The sequence below is a fragment of the Camelus ferus genome, chromosome 1 (assembly GCF_009834535.1).
Source record: "Camelus ferus isolate YT-003-E chromosome 1, BCGSAC_Cfer_1.0, whole genome shotgun sequence".
Taxonomy (NCBI): domain Eukaryota; kingdom Metazoa; phylum Chordata; class Mammalia; order Artiodactyla; family Camelidae; genus Camelus; species Camelus ferus.
The window spans coordinates 80,364,719-80,382,224 of record NC_045696.1 but is presented as its reverse complement, the minus strand read 5'-3'; the positions used below and the strand labels follow the sequence as shown (position 1 = coordinate 80,382,224).

Here is a 17,506-nt window from a genome sequence, read left to right as displayed (position 1 = left end):
AGGACTAGATGTGAAAAAATATTACAGTAGGGTATAAAAAGTGATTTGATAGCAAATGAATACTCTTGCTTCTTTGAAATAAACAATAATACACAGGCATTTTAAGTTTTCTTTTGAACCTTTGACTTAAGAGCTCAGACTACTTTCCTTTAGTTTTATAATTTGTCCTCATAAGCTCTCCTATGAAGTAAACTAAATTTTAGAGTACAGTTTTTATAAGGAGGTTGCCAAATGTTTTATAAGGAAAAAAAATACTGTAATAGCATTTATTGAGTGCATACTCTGTATCAGGTACTGTTCTAGTTGCCAGAGCTACAGCAGTGAACCCAGCAGACAGCCTTGACCTTATAGAACTTACGTTCTTATCAAGGCAGTAATTAAATGAAGTATATACTATGTTGGTCTATGGTGGTAAATGCTATGATGGGAAAAAAGGCAAAGAAGGGAAATAGGAAATGAGATGGGTCACAGGGATTTGGGTAGGGCGACTGCAAGTTTAAATGTGTTCAGAGAAGTCTCCCTGAAAAGGCAGTGCTTGAGAGGAGGCCTGGAGGAGATGATTGGATGGGCTGTGCAGATGTCTGGAGAAAAGCTTTGTGCACAGAAGGGGCAGCAAGTTGCAAAGGCCCTGAGGTGAGGGCAAACTTGGTGTCCCTGTGGAACATCAAGGAAGAAGTGTGGCTGGAGCAGAGGGAGTGAGGGGCAGAGTAGTAGATGATGAAGGCAGAGATGAAGGAGGGTAGTTGTACAAGATTAGTCTTTCAAAGTTTATTCTGTATGTAATGGGAGGTCATTGACGGGACTTGAACAGTGAATACAGTCTGAGGGGCGAGGGATGACAGAAATTCCAGCTAGAGGGTCATTACAATAACCAGATGAGAGAATATAGTTGTCTAGGGTGGTAAAGGATGTGCTGATGGCTTGGGTAGGGGTATGAGAGGAAGAAAGATGTCCAGCAATGACTTGGAGATAGGACTTGAGCAGCCTGAAGGATGGGGAAAACCACTGGAGGTGCGGTGGGGTTTTGGGGTGAGCAGGGATGGGGTGGAGACTTGGAGCTGTGCGGACACTTGAGTTGGAGATGCCTATTTGACATTCAAGTGGAGATACTCAAAAAGCAGTTGAATACACTAACCTGGCATTCAGGGCAGAAGTCTGAGCTACACAGATAAATTTGGGAGTAGGATACAAATGACATTTACCCCGAGACAAGATGAGATGTCCAAGAGTTTAAGCAGAAATAGCGTGCACGCCTGAGGCCTGGTGCCCTCCAGGGTTAAGAGATCCCAGTAATGAGTAGCAACCAGCAGAGGTGATTGAGAAGCAGCAGCAGGTAAGTAGAAACAAGAGGACAGGTCCCAGACACCAAGTGAGTAAATACTCGAAAGCAGTGAGTGATCAGGTGTCAGCTGTGGCGCTCAAGTAAAGTCAGGTGAGGGCTGAGAACTGACTTCAGATATGAGTTTAGCACTCACATGGAAAATAGTAGATATCGTTTCTAAAACTCCTGTAGCTCTTACGGGGCAGCACTTGAGTTAGAAGTCATATTACGGAACTTCAGTCCCAGCTTGGTGTCTAAATCCAAGGCCTGAGTTATTTAACCTGACTTTGAGTTCCCTCCTTTGTGAAAGGCAGATAAGAATACTTGCCGTTTACTACTGACTTCAGACAATTATTGAGAAGATTGCATAAGACAATACATAAACTGAAGTGGGCTGTGCAAAATATAAAACGTATTTTTAAATAATTTTTCTTAAGAGATGATGATGGCAATGTTATTAGCAGAAAAGATGTGATTTTGGAAAGTGTTTATTAGATTAAAGTGAACATTGTGGAGGATTTATTTCTACCTACGTTTCTGGCAGTAATCATGTATTACGTTAGATTTATTTACCGGCACCTAATGTGGAGGCGTTTAGAATGTACTCATGTGGTAATACGGACTTTGTCTCGCTGTTCTGTTTTTCAGGCTGTTAATCAAGCCGGAGCAGGACCGTACAGTGAGCTTGTCCTTTGCCAGACGCCAGCAACGGCCCCTGACCCTGTCTCCACTCTATGTGTCCTGGAGGAGGAGACCCTCAATGCCTATCCTGATTCGCCTTCTGTGTGCCTTGTACTGAACTGGGAAGAGCCGTGCAATAATGGATCTGAAATCCTTGCTTACAATATCGATCTTGGAGACACTAGCATCACCGTGGGCAATACCACCACCCATGTTATAAAAGATCTCCTTCCAGAAACCACCTACCGGTAAGTGCAGAAAGGTAGAAATCAAAGCTGCATTGACACCTCAGCACTTGAGGCCAGAGACCCTTCAGGTCCTAAAGGCCAAAAGGGTGCAATCCAGTCATTCTTAATATATTTCAGAATACTAAAGGCAAATACAGCTTAAAAACTTGTACTGCTTTTTACTTAAAGAATTGGTTACTAGAGGAGGGGAGGGTATAGCTCAGTGGTAGAGTGAGCACTTAGTATGCACGAGGTCCTGGGTTCAATTCCCGGGGCCTCCATTAAAATTAAGAGTCGGTTACAAATTGATATAATTCCTACCCCTTGAAGGGGCATTTCACTTATCATTTTAAATCAGTTCCTCCCTCATGGTCTTTTGATAAACTACTTTTGTTGGTATTTTTACTGTGACTCATTGCCCTGTGAACACCTTCTGTTCCCACCGTGGACTTACCCACATCTGAAGCAGGCTCTGCCATTCTTCTGAATCTCCAAAGCAGATACCGTATTACAAAGCATTTGTGATGTAGCTTTTACTTGACATTTTACAAGGGAGGAGAGGAAAGAAGTTACATCAGACTCCACCCAGCCAAACTCAGTTACCACCTGCATTCTTCCTTTCCCCCAGAGTTCCCATCTCGGAGCCAGCCGCCTCTCCTTCCTCTTCTCATACTCCTTTTTCTCAACATGGCCTCTTAAGATTTCAAGTCACTTAGCTCTGTCCCCAAGATGCCATAGCTTGGGGACAAAAACAAGAACAAAAAGTTTATGAGTAGTGTTGGACAAGTACAGGAACTTTCTGGTTACTCCGGTGTGCCCTACCAGGGTGTCTCCCTTTGTCAGATTAAATGGCTTCTCAAGGAGGGGAAGTAGAGCATGGATTCAGGCACAGGTCCTTAGCTATGTCTTTAGGCAAGTTACCTAAGTTCTCTGGGTCTCAGCTTCTTCCACAAAATGAGGAGAACAGTATTACTTACCTCATAAGCATGTTGTAAGTAGTAAATAAATGAATATTAAATGTTGAATCCGGAAGTACATAGCAAATGCACAGTAATTCTCCTCCTCCTCAAGATCGTCAGCCAGGAAAACTGGTTCTTGGGGTAGAGGGGGAATGAAGGGCAGGCAGGTAAACTTGCTGCTGAAAGGGGTCTTATCATTTTACTTATCTTTTTTCTGCATGTTTTCTAATGTTGTAGTCTGATAGACTACCCTTTTAATCCTCAGAAGCTGAAGAAAGAAATCAGCTAAGCAGCCGGAAGATACAAAAGTTCCATCCTGCCTTAACATACTATCTCTGCTCTTTCTCTCTCCTACCATATATTTTATGAATAATTCATATAAATGTATTCATTTTGCTTTTCAAAACAGTGACAGTTACTTGTTTACTCTTTCCTTCTTTTAAGAAAACCCTTTTGGGCACAATCTTGTGTGCCGTGGGTCTATAAAATAGTGATGTACACTATCCTTGCCCTCAGAGCAGTCAGAGTTGGGGAACACTTAAACAGCAACGTAAGACAGTAGGTGATGGTGCTATCACAGGCTGCAGATAACCCTATACAGAGCCCTGTTGGTGTTTCAGAGAGGAAGACCCAGGGTTGAGAATGGTCAAGGTGGTTTGCAGTGGGACTCGTGATAGAAACTAAATAAAGGAGGTGTAACTTACATGGATAACGAGGCAGGCCAAGGGCGTCTTTTCACTTCTAGCTGGTCTCAGAAAACCAGTCTCTTCTTTCATTTGCTGACCAAGTACTAAGTGTCCAGAGCACTGTAATCAAGTGCTGAGGAAATCCAGAGGTGACTAAACCCACGCCTTGGCCTCAGAGACTTTCCCTAGTGATGATGCGCTAAGGAGACCTGACCTGACAAGAAGATAACAGGTATATCTCTGGGGGAAAATGACCAAGTTAGTGTCAGTCCCTAGCTGCTTCTGAGAGACCACATGTCCGGAATATTGCCTGACTTGGATCCCTCAGGCTAGAAAACCAGTTACGAGGCCACTGGTTCAGGGCTCACCAAAAGATTTAGTGTCCAGTGTGATCCACACCCATGTCTGCACCACAGTGAACTCAAATCCTCAAGTCAGTCCTTTGAGCACTCGGGTCAGAAATCATAAAAGGGCTTTTAGGGTAAGATGTTAGCCCAAGAATTTTGCTTCTTCCTGACACATGTACCTTAAAGGTGGCTTAAATGATTATAAAGGTTTAAGGTCTGTGGAAGGTGGATGTGGGAGGAATGCTGTTTATTAGTCAGCGTACAGTCAAATGGCTGCAGGAAAGGAATCTAGAACGCAAAGGCTCAGGTGAGGGAACGGAAGAAGGGGGTCCTTGCTCAACGATGAAATGCCAGTTGCAGTGGAAATTATCAAGAATATCTTCCACATAAGTGGTTGATTTAAAGACATGTTTAAAAGTACCTCAGAGGATAATTCTGTTACGGAGATGAAGTGGTTTAGTGATATAGCAACTATAGAATAATGAAGTTAGACTTGGATAGTGAAACCTCAAGAATCTATTTTGAAAGCATTCAATGGTGCAGCATAAGTAATTCAAGTCAGTGTTAATATGCAGTGTGTTCATGTGCTGATGTATTGAGCCGGGTGTGGAGAGCCACCTTGGGAGGATATCACCTCTTAACCTAACAGGGTAGCTCGGAAGACACCATTGTAGACGGACTGCATGGAATATGTACAGCTTTAGAAATGACAGAGCTTGGCCCTGAGTCAGCTTGTGTGTTCTTGGCCATTTTAGTCAGTCTTTGCTGGCTGATTAATAAATAAATTGGATGTTTCATATTTAATATATTAAAATTAATATCCCTGTGTAAAATCATCCTTTGTCCAACTTAAGGAATCTTGTTTCTGGAGCACCCAGTTGGATACTCTATAGTAGAACTCTGGTCAACCCACCTTCACGTTCTTTTATGTTTCAGAAACACAATTGCAGTAATTGTAGTGAAATACAAAATGAGTATTTCAAGGAACTGAGGGTATAATTTTGGTCCAATCAACTTTTACCTCACCTTTTTGTGTCCCATAAATTGGTTAAAATATAAGTGAACAGATCATGATGTTCTAGATAAAAATGTGGAATAAACATTTTAAGCAGACTATGGGGCTTGGATAAAAAAGGACTTGTTTCTTTTGTTTGTATTTTTAAACCTTCAGCAGTTACACATTGTTCTCACACTGAATTCATTCTTTCTCTGTCTTGCTGGGACAGAAATGTGCACCTCTCTAGCACACCTGCTGACACAAAAATGGGTCCTTCCCTTCTTTCTCCAGCAGTGCTTGCCAAACCACGCACAGCTTACTGACACCCTGTATAGAATTTGGTTGGAATTACAGTGCTATTTTTAAAGCATTACTTTTAAGCTTAGAACTGAGTTTAAAATTGAGTTTGTGCTTTGGTTTGAGGAGGGGGAAAAAAAACAGAGACGTAACTTTCCTTTTTGCATGCTTCCAGCCACACAGAGCCCCCCAAAAAGCCTGTTTGTGAGCTGAGAGCGTCAAGATTGCCTGGTGTCATCCCTTCCCAGTGCCCTGATGTGGGCATCTCCAGTGATGTAGCAGTAGTTTCAGTTCCTGCTCACCAGCCAGTCCATTCCATTTGTGTACGACTCTGCTTCTAAAGAGTTTCCCTTATTTTGGCTAAAAATTTACTCAATTGATCCTGGAGCTTCCTCTAGAGCAGTGATTCCCAAAGTGTGGTTCCTGGACCAGCAGCAGCACGACCACCCAGAAACTTGTTAAAATGCAATTTATCAGGCCCTCTTGGAGACCTACTGAGTCCGCAGCTCTAGGGGTGGGGCCTGACACTCTGTGCTTTAAGTAGCCCTGCAGAAGATTTTGATGTATGTTAGAGTTTGAGAACCTCTGCCCTAGAGCAGTGATTCTTGAATCTGTGCAGGAATCACCTGGAAGCTTTTGCAAAATACAGAAGTTTGAGCCCTACTCCTGGGGCCTAGACTAAGCCTCATCTTATAATGGCATCTGTTCCCTACTTAGCCATCCTCACTTCATTCACATCTGTCGTCACTGGCATGGGTTTTCTAAAACCCCCTCCATCCTCATCATCGGGTGATTTCTGTTTCTTGATGGCCTCTTTAATGAGTAGTGCCCTGGTCTGCAGGAATGGTCTGGCTGGCCGGCTCAGAGCAAGACTGTCACCTTCCTCATTCTCCATATTGAACAGTTAATGAGGTTGCATAAGATTTTTTTTTTTTTTTTGGCAACCTCATTATACTAAGCTGGCAGACAACTAAAACTTAAGTAGATGTGCTTGCTATGTTCATTTGTGCTCTTTTTGCTAGGTAAAATGGGATGAAAATAATGTTTGTTTTGAGTCCTTACTATATGTCACAAGCACTACATTAGCCTGGCAAGTAGTGAATCATAAATCATTTCATCCTAACAGGATGAAGTGGACTTTATAAGGAAGAAAGTTCTGAGTAGTTCAAAAGTAGTGGACCAGAGTCGGACAGCCTTGACATCGATCCTGGGTCCCTCACTCATTGCCTCTGTGACCTCTGGGAAATAATTTAAGCTCTCTGTGCTTCAGTTTTCTGATCTGTAAAATGGGGATACTTGCTTTAACTACCTAAAGGGTTGTTGTGCGTTTGAGACTTCAGGCACCTTGTGTGGGACCTGACACATACCACGTAAGCACTCGATAAATGATCTGTTGCCAGTGTTTGGTAAGGAAGAAGTGAGCTAGCAGGTGGGTTGTGACCAGATTAGCAGTGGAACTGTGTGTGGAAATCTGGCATTATCCTTTACGCCAAGGGAGACATTTAAGGTTGCTTTCCTGTCAAGGCAGGGCACAAAAAAATGCAAGTATGTGCCTGGAGACGGGATGGTGGCACGGACGTATGAGAAGCTGTCAGAAGTAGCTTGGTTGAACAGAGGGATGAATCTGAGCCAGCAAAGCAAAATCCCTTTCCAGGGAGCCTTCTCTGAATAATTTTAAACACATCTTTTCCCCCAAAGATTAAACTACTGTTTAATATTTCCTCAGAAGGCATCTGATTATGATTCTATTTCATATTCCTCTCTTCTTAGATGATTAGATGGTGGGTGGGGGGTGGGGTGGAGTGAAAAGCCCGTCTTTTGTTGCTTAGGCCTGTCCTGCCCCAACTCTTTATGGGGGAAGAGCAGCTATCCTCACTGTCCCCTCAGCCCCGCGTTCAAGACACCCTGATTCCCGGGGTGGCTAATTATGATTAAGGAGTCACCTTCCCCCGGTGAGGAAGCTTTTGTTTTCAAAGTCATTCTTTTAACATATGTAGGGTCGTTTGAGAGCGAGAACACGTGTGTGTAAAGTGCATTATGGAAGGCTAGGACCTTCTGAAGCAGTGATGTATTTGGCATCTAAAATTAGATACTTTAGTAGTGGATTTTCAATCAAAATTTATAAAGAATATGCTTCTTAATTTGATTTATTCAGTATTATCAGTGTATTGATGGATATTGCAGACTTCTGGATACTTGAAGAGATTTTCCACATCAGTCTGGCCAAAGCAGAGCTTCTCAGAGTTAAATCACTTCCCTAAATGCAAAGCATTTCTTTTGTTTAATTTGTAGAGTTTAAGATTTCAGAAACTGATATACATTGCATGGTTCGTTTGGTTTTTTAAGTGCAGACCCTATCTAAATGTTAAGATTAACATGTTACCGCAATTTAAGAGAAAACTTCTCAAGTTTGGGTTTGGGATAGACTTTAATAAAACGTGAAAATCAGTTTTTTCTGAGGTGAATTCTTGGAATTGTTCGTCGGGTTAGTGTTTGTTTTCTTCATTAGTCCTGGGTGAGCTCTCACAGGAATTAGGAAATCATTTTCACATACTGCATTTTTTCATCCCAAAACAAAAGAAGTATTAACTACCTTAGTCCTTGTTCAGTTTTTTCACCCTCCTAGACTCACAGGTTCTTAATACTTTTACCAGAATGCAAGAAGACATGGCCTCATTTCATTTGATCAGTTCCTCAGTTCTGTTTGTTTTGATCATAACTTTATCATTAAAACTAATTAACGTTATTATCCAGTACATCAGCTACCCAGAGAAAATATTTTCCATGCATTTTTACTGAAACACATTTTGCATGGAGTGAAACAGTAGGATCACCTTGAAAACAAAGTGAGCTTGGCTCTGGAGGACAATAGGCAGGCAGGTGGAAGGAATTCCGTCTTGACCTCTGAGCTCTAGGCGTACCCGTGCCCAGAATAACGGGAAAGAATGGCAGTCTGGACAGTAGAAAGACATTAATATAAACCTTGTAAGTGAGGGAATTTGTACACCATTGAAAAAAGACTAAGACAAAGTCTGGCTTAATTCCCTTTTCCTAAGTAGGGAAAAAAAGGCAATTTCTACCACCCTGATGACCAGTTTTTAAAAAAGATTTTTCCTCTCCAGTTGCAGAAAAATTTCTTTTCCAATCGTAAGAAAAAAAAAACTCTTATATTAATACCATACGGCTATTTTACAAGACTCTTGTTGGGAGACAAGAAGAGTTTATTGTAGTCTTTGAATGTTATGTTGAGAACCTGACATTGCCTTATCTACAAGAGACCTGGTGTAGCCTTAGTATAATAGACTCTGGGAAAAGTAAGTCTCTTCATAATGGAATTTTTGCTATACTTTATCAGAGATAAGTGTTTACTGCGTTCCAGACAGTGAGGCAGATATTCATCCAGTTTGGGGTTATGTATTGAGCTGATATATAAACATTTATGTGCAGGTTTTTGTGTAAACATAAACTTTTCATTTCTCTAGAGTAAAGCCCAAGAAGTGGGATTGCTGGGTCATAATGATAAGTTAATGTTAAAGTTTATAAGAAACTTTAAAAAAAAAGTTTTCCAATGTTGTTATAATACACTTTGCATTTTGCACCAGCAAAATATGAGACTTTCAGTTGTTCCTTATCCTATTAAGCACTTTTTATTTTAACCATTTTAATAGGGATATAGTGGTACTTCAATGTAGCTTTAATTTTCATTTTTCCTAATGGCTAATGATGTTAAACATCTTTTCGTGTGCTTATTTGCCACGTATATATCCTCTTTGGTGGAATGTATGTTCCAGTCTTTTGCTTATCTTTTAATTGGGTTGTTTGGTTACTGTTGAGTTTTGAGCGGTCTTACACATTCTGGGTACAATTCCTTTGTCAAATATATAATTTGTAGATATTTTTCTCTGTAGCTTGTCCTCATTCTCCAAAAGTGCAAAACTGTTCAATTTTGATGAAATCCAGTTTTTCAGTTTTTTTTCTTTTATGGATCATGCTTTTCACATCGTATCTAAAAGCTCTTTAATTCTAAGCAACAAATATTTTCTCATGTTTTTTTTTTCTTAAAAGTTTTATATTTTACATTCTACTTTTAGATCTATGATACATTCTGAGTTAAATTTTGAATTAAATATGAGGTTTAGATTATTGAAGTTTATTTTTCCTTTCGATAGCCAATTGTTCCAATACCACTTTAGAAAGACTGTTCATTCTTCATTGAATTACTTTCACACGTTTGTCGAAAATCTATTGGTCATATTTATGTGGATCTATTTCTGGAATCTCTATTCTGTTGATCTTTGTGTCTCTCCCTTTACCAGTACCACACTATCTTGATGACTGTAGTTTTTACAGTAAGCTCTAAATCAAGTAGTGTGATTCTTCCAACTTTATTCTTACTTTTCAAATTTGTGTTGGCAATTTTAGTTCCTTTACCTTGCCACATAACTTTTAGAATCAGCTTATCTATTCTAAGAAGAATCCTGCTGGAATTCTATTAGAATTGCATTACATTTATAGATCAATTTGGGGAGAATGGATATTCTTTCTGTGTAGAGTCTTCCAATTCATGGTCACTGTGCGCCTCTATTTGGGTGGTCTTTAACGGTCTCAGCAGTGTTGCAGTTTGTTTCTTTATTTCCCATCTCTGTGCCTTTCTCTTCCCCCACTGGCAGGGACTTTGTAGTACCTGATGTTCAATAGGAGTGGTAAGAGTAGACGTCCTTGCTTTGTTGCTGACCTTTCATTTAGTCTTTCAATATTAAGTGTAATGTTAACTGTTGATCTTTCTATAAATGCCGTTTTCAGGTTAAGAAAGTTCCCTTCTATCCATAGTTGGCTGAGAATTTTTATTATGAATGTATGTTTTGATTTCATCAGATGCTTTTGCTGAATCAGTTGATATGATCATGTGGTTTTTCTTCTTCAGGCTGTTAATATGATGGAATTAGCTAAGGGCTAGGGAATGAGGGAATGCAGAAAAGAAGGGAAAAAAGGAGGATTGAAGGATTTTCCCCTGTTCACTCTGACCGTTCAGAGACCTTTTCTTTTTTCGAGCCAGGCTTCTCCTAAAGCTCTCTGTCCGTGCAGTTGTCCACTCCTGGATTTTAGGCTGCATTGAGTCCAGTCTGGGGGATAATGGAGGGGAAGAAAATGATGCATTCACTGCTGCTTTGGTGGTAGTTCAGATTCTTCCCCAAATCCTCCTGCTATTTCCTTTTTGGAATTCTTAAATAGCTGCTTCATTTATTTTGTCCAGGTTTAATAGCTGCATTCTTCAGGGCAGAGAGGAGAGAGTGTGCTTACTCCATCTCACCTGGAATTAATCTGTTGTGTTTTTTCTTCTTAACGCTTTACAGACATGTTATTAAATTGACTTGCTGAATTATGTAATTTTAGATTTACAGAATTAAGATTAATTTGAGATCCTTTGATGAATTTAGGCAATACCTAAATTTTCTGTTTAAGTATAAGTAATAATTGCTGTAAGTGAGAAGTACGTAAAACTAAATTATAAGAATATTTTAAACTAACCTGTTCCCTGAGCATTTACCTCTTTGTATTTTTTATCATGTGTTTTGAAACACTGTTTCAAGCTCAAATCAAGTTTACATGTTGAAAGTTTTAGAGTCAGTGACACCACACTGCTCATACAGCTCAGTAAGATGCCTTTGTACCTAGCAAGGGGTCTGGGTGCAAGTTTCCACTGGAGGCCTAGTAATGAGGCATGAGGTGGTGGAGGAGATGCAGACCTGGGAAAGATCTTAAGCGGATGAAGCTGTAAAAATGCTGAGGTTACTGAGGGAACTGACCATATGGTACAGGAGAGAGAGCAGAGGGTGGGGTGGGGGCGTGTGTGAGACTTTCAGCCTGAGAACAGAGGAGGAAGGCCTCTGCAGGGGTCTGCAGGCTGCTGAATGCCAGGAGGAAACAAGCTCCAGCAACATGCCGTCGCTGCGGGAAGGGACGTTGAGAATGAAGACAGGCAGTGCCATCAGTGTGTTGTGTGATGACCCTGGAGAACTGTTTCAGTCAACTAGTAAGGAAGTAGAGGAACAAGAAAAATAGGAATAATAGCAGGGCATTGTTTTATATATCTTAAATAATTGACTTAAAATTCCTAGACCATGAGAGCAGTGTAATATATCTTTGTTACCCATAACGCTGCACGTAGTAAACATCTAGGTAAGATTTTTGCATGTCGGAATGACACTCTGTTAGCTTTGGTTAAGGACTAGCAGAGATTGTTGGGTGAGCCTGGAGACAGGGAGGAGAAATGCCCTGTTGAAGAGCTGTTGTCCTTTGTTTCGAACTCTGAAGGAGACTCTCTTATTCTCTTACCTCATTTATTTTTTTTTTATTGCTCACTTACTTCCAAAACTGACTTTGAGCTAGCTAAAGGGTGGCCAGAACAAAATGTAAAAGTAAGTCTTGAGAATGTCTTCCCTTAGACAACAGTTCTTTTCTTTCTTTCTCTTCTATTTTTTTTCCCTTAATTAAAGAACAAAGGGTTATCTTGCTAATGCGCTTTTGGGGGCTATTTTTTGGAATGGAGAGGCTCATCTGTCCCCCAGGCTGCCCATTTCTCTTTCTGTCTTGAATTATTTTAACTTGTTTTCCTTTATTCCATGATACTGCGTATAGGGACAAGTAAGAAACTTGCCACACAGTGTTTATTTCGAATAAGGAATGACTGCTTCTTAAATCTACAACATTTGTGTTTTTTCCCCTTTTTCCAGGATCAGAATTCAGGCCATAAATGAAATTGGAGCTGGGCCGTTCAGTCAATTCATTAAAGCAAAAACCCGGCCGTTACCACCCTTGCCTCCTAGGCTCGAGTGTGCTGCTGCCGGGCCTCAGAGCCTGAAGCTGAAATGGGGAGACAGTAACGCCAAGACCCATGCTGCTGACGACATGGTGTACACGCTGCAGCTGGAGGACAGAAACAAGAGGTGAGGCACGAGGGTACGCGAGAAAATCCTATGGCTTCGGCTTGCCGGATGAAATCTTGTTCATTTGTCCTCTGAAATGCTCTTCCTCCTTGTCCAAAGACTTCCTGTGTATTTGGGTTCTACATTTTGTACACAAAGTTGTATCCTTCATTCTCCATTTGGAATTTTCTAAATTAACATTCTAAAGGTCCTGATTTCCCTCCATGTGATGATATATGTGTTTTTTCTTTCATAAGGCCAGATAACAGAGGGAAATTATCTAAAAAGAAAATGGCCAAATTCAAGTCCACACTGTGTAATAGTGTTATGTTAGTCACGAGTGCAGAGGGAAATAAGACCCAGGAAGAGATATTAACCTCTTTAAATATTCAGTGACCATCGGGACAAACATGTTTACCGATCTGAAATAGCTGTGCTGATGTACAGATGAGGGTTGTACTCTGACTGTGAGCAGTGTGATATCAAATTAACCGGAGCAAATAGGAGATTCTTTTTAAGACTCCATGCTCAGGAAACACTGTTGTCTACAGAAATCAAATCCAGCCTTTCACGTAGTATTTATTTAACCTAGCTCCATTTCCTCTGAAAATGGCCTCCCAGAAGATGGGCGGCTGAATGTATTTGGGAATAATTCAGCTGCAGAGCAAAAGTTAATAACAGCAAATTCTGTTCTCAGAAGTTCAAAAGAGAGAATCAGCTGAAGGAAGTGAGAGATGACCACAAAACCACGACCGCCCGGTGGCGTAGACACAGGCTGCTCCTTCCCGGGGCACACCTGCCAAAGTTCGAACAGCGTGGGGCAGAAGTATTTCTGTCTTTCCTCTTCGAGCAGCATAGTATCCTGCTCTTTTCCACGGGGAACTGGTTCTAGTTAGCACAGAATCCCTGTCCAACCTCCACCTCTGCTCTGTGCTTGAGGGCTCTGAGTCATGTCAGAGCAGTGGAGTCCTGCTGTGTGGAAGGCACTGTGTGAGCTGGGCCTTCCATGGAGCCCAAGATCAAGAACAAAAACCAGGCCCTGCCTCCATCTCTGGGAGCGTAATATCGACCTGCAAATAGTTGTGGAACATTAGTGCCATTGGAGAAAAGTGCTCTAGGAGTTTGAAGGGGGGCAGACATAGGGGAAAACATGCAGAGAACATTTGGTCACAAAGATCAGGAACAGCTTTCTGAAACAAGTAACATTTGAACTTGACTTTGGAGGACCTGGCAAACACAATAGTTTGACTTAGAAGAACAAAAAGTGATTGTCCTTTTGGACATTGGTCCTAGTATAGAAAACGTGGAGAAAGTAACGCTACTTTTGGGGTGGCTCATTAGAGATTAAATTCATACTCATTCATAGACAAGATCATTCATCTTGCTGTGCTGTGTGCTCTTGGATGCATTTTCATGGGCTCATTATTTTACTGGTAGGAGACTCATGGACCTTACTGGCAGGAACAGGAATTACAGACTAAAAGAAATCAGGATAAATATATAAAGCTAGCATTTAGGAAAATTTGTAAAATAGTCTACATTTTTTTCCTGGGCTTTTGGCTTGCATTGGTGTTGGGGAGAACCTTCCTTAGAGAATGCTTTCTAGTTGTACTGTTTAGAACAAGTGAAGCCCAGCAACGTTGTTGAAGCTGGTAACAAAACTGAAACTAGAGCCAGCACCTCCTGACTTCCCCATGCAGCTGCCTCTACTGTTAACCTCCAAGAATGTGGGGAGAGTGACCGTTCCCCACCACACCTGCCATCCCCGTCACGCTGCGGTCCTGCCCTGTGCAGGGTAAGCCACCTGAGGTGACTCATACAGAGACTTAGAACAAAAAGCTCCATGAGCACTGGTCCAAATATGTATGCTGTTGTGAGACAATTAAATATGTCAGACAGAAAATAGCAGAATCTAGTAATCAATACTTGCTCTTTCCTTAAAAAAAAAAAAAAACAAACAAAGCCCAAGGCCAGCCTTGTTAATCAAATAAATGACTTGCCTAAATGGCAGTTTAAGAAAACTTAGCATTAGGAACAGTGTTTTTCTTAATTTTATGAGCTAGAGTCCAAATTTATCTTTTTAAAATTAATTTTGTCAGTGCTCCCAGAAGTTATTAAAGCGATGGGAATATAGAGCATAATAAATTTTCATTCTATTAGTGGAATTATTTTCCTGGGATTTAAGTAGAATGAAACTTGGTCTAATTTGAGTTTGAAGATGACATTCCATAGTGTCTTGAAACTGAACTCTTGTGGTGAGTGGCCCCATGAATCCAAGCCTTTAACTTTGACTCCCGACTCATGAGGGTCGGGGAGAAACACTTTGAGTTGAGTAGACCATAATACTCGCTATTAGCCTGGTCTTTCTCAGTTCTTGTACCCTTGAGGTTCTTTTCGGACTTGGGTCTGGCCTGTTCAGTGAAAGGAACAGCGTTTTCTTCCAAAGAGGCAGCTGTCTTTTTCATTGAACTTGTGGTTGCGAGCATGGTTTCTAGTTGTGGCTTTTGGGAAAAGCGCGCACATTCTTTAGCCTGTGTGTTGATTTCCTTAACCACTAATAAGTTCCCATTATGGATGTAGCAAAAATATTATACATCCTGCTGTGGCCAAGGTGAGAACCAGAGTTAGGTCTGATTGTGGTTTTTAATATACTTTCTTAGCTGTCTCAAAATACTTCTTTTGCCATGTCCACTTGGCTCACCAGTCACTGGGCATTTGAGAGGAGAACAGCTGGTGTCTGAGTCTTAAAACATGTTTTGCAGCAGAAGCACAATGAGCATGAATAACTCCACGCTTGGCAATTAGATTAAAGAGCTGAGTTGATTTTAGCTGCTAAACTATTGGTCCCACTTTTTCCTTGTCTATAAAATAAAGGGATTGAACAGTAAGATGAACTCTGAGGTCCTTCCCCCCTTTTTACCTAAAGCAGTGAATCTTTGTAGATTATTTGTGAGCTAAATCCTCAATAAAAAGGTATCTTTTGTAACTGATTAGGGCATTTTATCTCTTTTTTCTTCATATTTTAGCTTCTGCTTTTGACAAATAAGAAAATGAAAAGATACTAACTTTCCTTAAGAGTAACCACTTAATATCCAAAAGCGCTAAGGCTTTGTTTGCATCTGTAATGTGCTAGATCATATTATGTTTATTTTTATATCTCACAATCAAAATATCTGAAATGACTCAGAGATTTCTAAGTATACTGTTCAGCTAAAAGTATATTTTCAAACTTTCTAAAGGAAACTACTATTTATTGAGCACCTACAGAGTGCCAGGCATTGAGAGCTTAATTTACATTATTTAGTTCTTGACTAAAAAGTGAAATATTTTCTGTGGTAATAGAACTTCTAGCAAAGCTTTCCACCATCTAAGTAAAACAATGTACTGTTTTTGATAAGTTGATTTCCACTTAAGATTATTACAAAGAAGGGAACTATGCTGTGCTTAAGCACTGAATAGATAAAGAAGACCGAGATAGATCCCTGCCCTGAAGGGCTCACAGTCTGGTGGGGGACAGGTGGAACAGACAGATACTTTCAAGCAAATCATGGTGTGGAAGGTTTACAGATTGGCACATGCACAGAATACTGAGGGAAGACAGAAGAATGGCATGTATTTTAGCCCTGAAATTAAATGAATGGAGGAGCCTTATTAGAGAAGGTGACAAGTTGAGTGAATCTTAAAAGGATCCTCATCTTACAGCCTCATGCTGGAGAGACTTAGTGGTAAGGACTCAGGACTGGGTGGAAACAGAGGATACAATTTCCAAAGCACAGAAACAAACCTCCATGTAAATGCTTCTTTCTAGTACTTTTACACGTGGATTTTTTCTTTTTTAATCTGGGGCTACTGCATGTAAATAAAAGGGGTCCCAGAAGGGCATCTTGCCCAAATCCTCAAGGTGAATCAACCCAGCATTCGTCCAGATGACCTAGACTTGCTGGTTGGGAAATTTTTCCCCTTGATCAGGACATTTGTTTCCCATGTATTCAAGATTTTGACCCACAAGATTCCCAGTCCAAGGTCACTGACTACATATTTATACAGCAGCCTCAAAGCAGTGCTTTATATTTATAGGACTAAGTTTATCCCTAGCAGTTAGATTACGATCACTCAGTCATCAGTTTTCTTTTAAATTTTTGCAGTGTGCCAGGTCTTGTGAGGTATGTGGCCTGCCTGTAAGGAGCTTATCTTGCTGAGAAAATAAATTAACATGAAAAAATGAGCAGACAGCACAAGAAGTTTTATTTAATTTCAACAGAAAAACAAAAGTTATATTAGTTTGGCTGTAGCATGATTAAGTCTATTATTATTAACAGATCTAGCGCAGATCTGAATGTCTTTGGTTCCTGTGTATGCAAGAAAAATATATAAGCAAAGTAAACACTTTCATAATGCTGCATTAACCTGATACAGGGATTAGAATAACAAGATCGGCTCGTACATTTTAAGATTATAATGCTGTAACAATGATTTTGAAGATGCATCTGTTTGTGTTATTGAAATGAGATGTTGTGCTGCCCTAACAGAATTTTAGTTGATGCCAATTCTTGTTCTGACCCTGCGGATCCGTGTCCCTGATACTTGTACACAGCACGGAGGCAAGAGGAACTTGGGTTCCAGGAATGCACTTATGGTTCATCTGTTCAGGTTTAGTCAGACAGCCAATGTATTTTAAAACAAGTCTCCAGCAAAATGCAGATGGGGGAGAGGGCTCTAAGTAGAGTGGGTGGTTGCCCCTTGCTCTCCGTTTAACTCAGCCCTTGTGCCCATGACACTTCTCCCTTCAGCCAGCGAAATTGGAGGGGCTTTGTAATGTGTACAGTATGACTGCCTGTTTTCTGTTAGTGAGGGACAGAAAATAATCTGCATGAAGAAACCCTGAAGAAGCACACACTAGGCAACTAATAAAAGTGACGGGGGGGGTGAACTTAATGTACGCCTGTTACAGAACAAACTCCTGCCTATATTCCTCAGAGTGTGTCGCTGAAATAAATGAAATCGATGTAACACAGCTCAGCGCCCACAGAAGGCCCTCAGTATTAGTTTCCGTTGCTTCTCTTGA

General features: G+C 40.7%; 1 protein-coding gene across 4 annotated transcripts in view; it reads left to right on the top strand.

Annotated features, from left to right (window-relative positions):
* The window catches only part of FNDC3B (fibronectin type III domain containing 3B), a 295,396-nt gene that overhangs the window by 255,120 nt on the left and 22,770 nt on the right, over positions 1 to 17,506 (top strand). For all 4 annotated transcript variants that reach the window (XM_032484331.1, XM_032484312.1, XM_032484336.1 and 1 more), the window contains 2 exons: positions 1,970 to 2,250; positions 12,250 to 12,462. In XM_032484331.1, the coding sequence (XP_032340222.1) occupies positions 1,970 to 2,250; positions 12,250 to 12,462 (494 nt within the window). The remainder of the gene's footprint in view (positions 1 to 1,969; positions 2,251 to 12,249; positions 12,463 to 17,506) is intronic.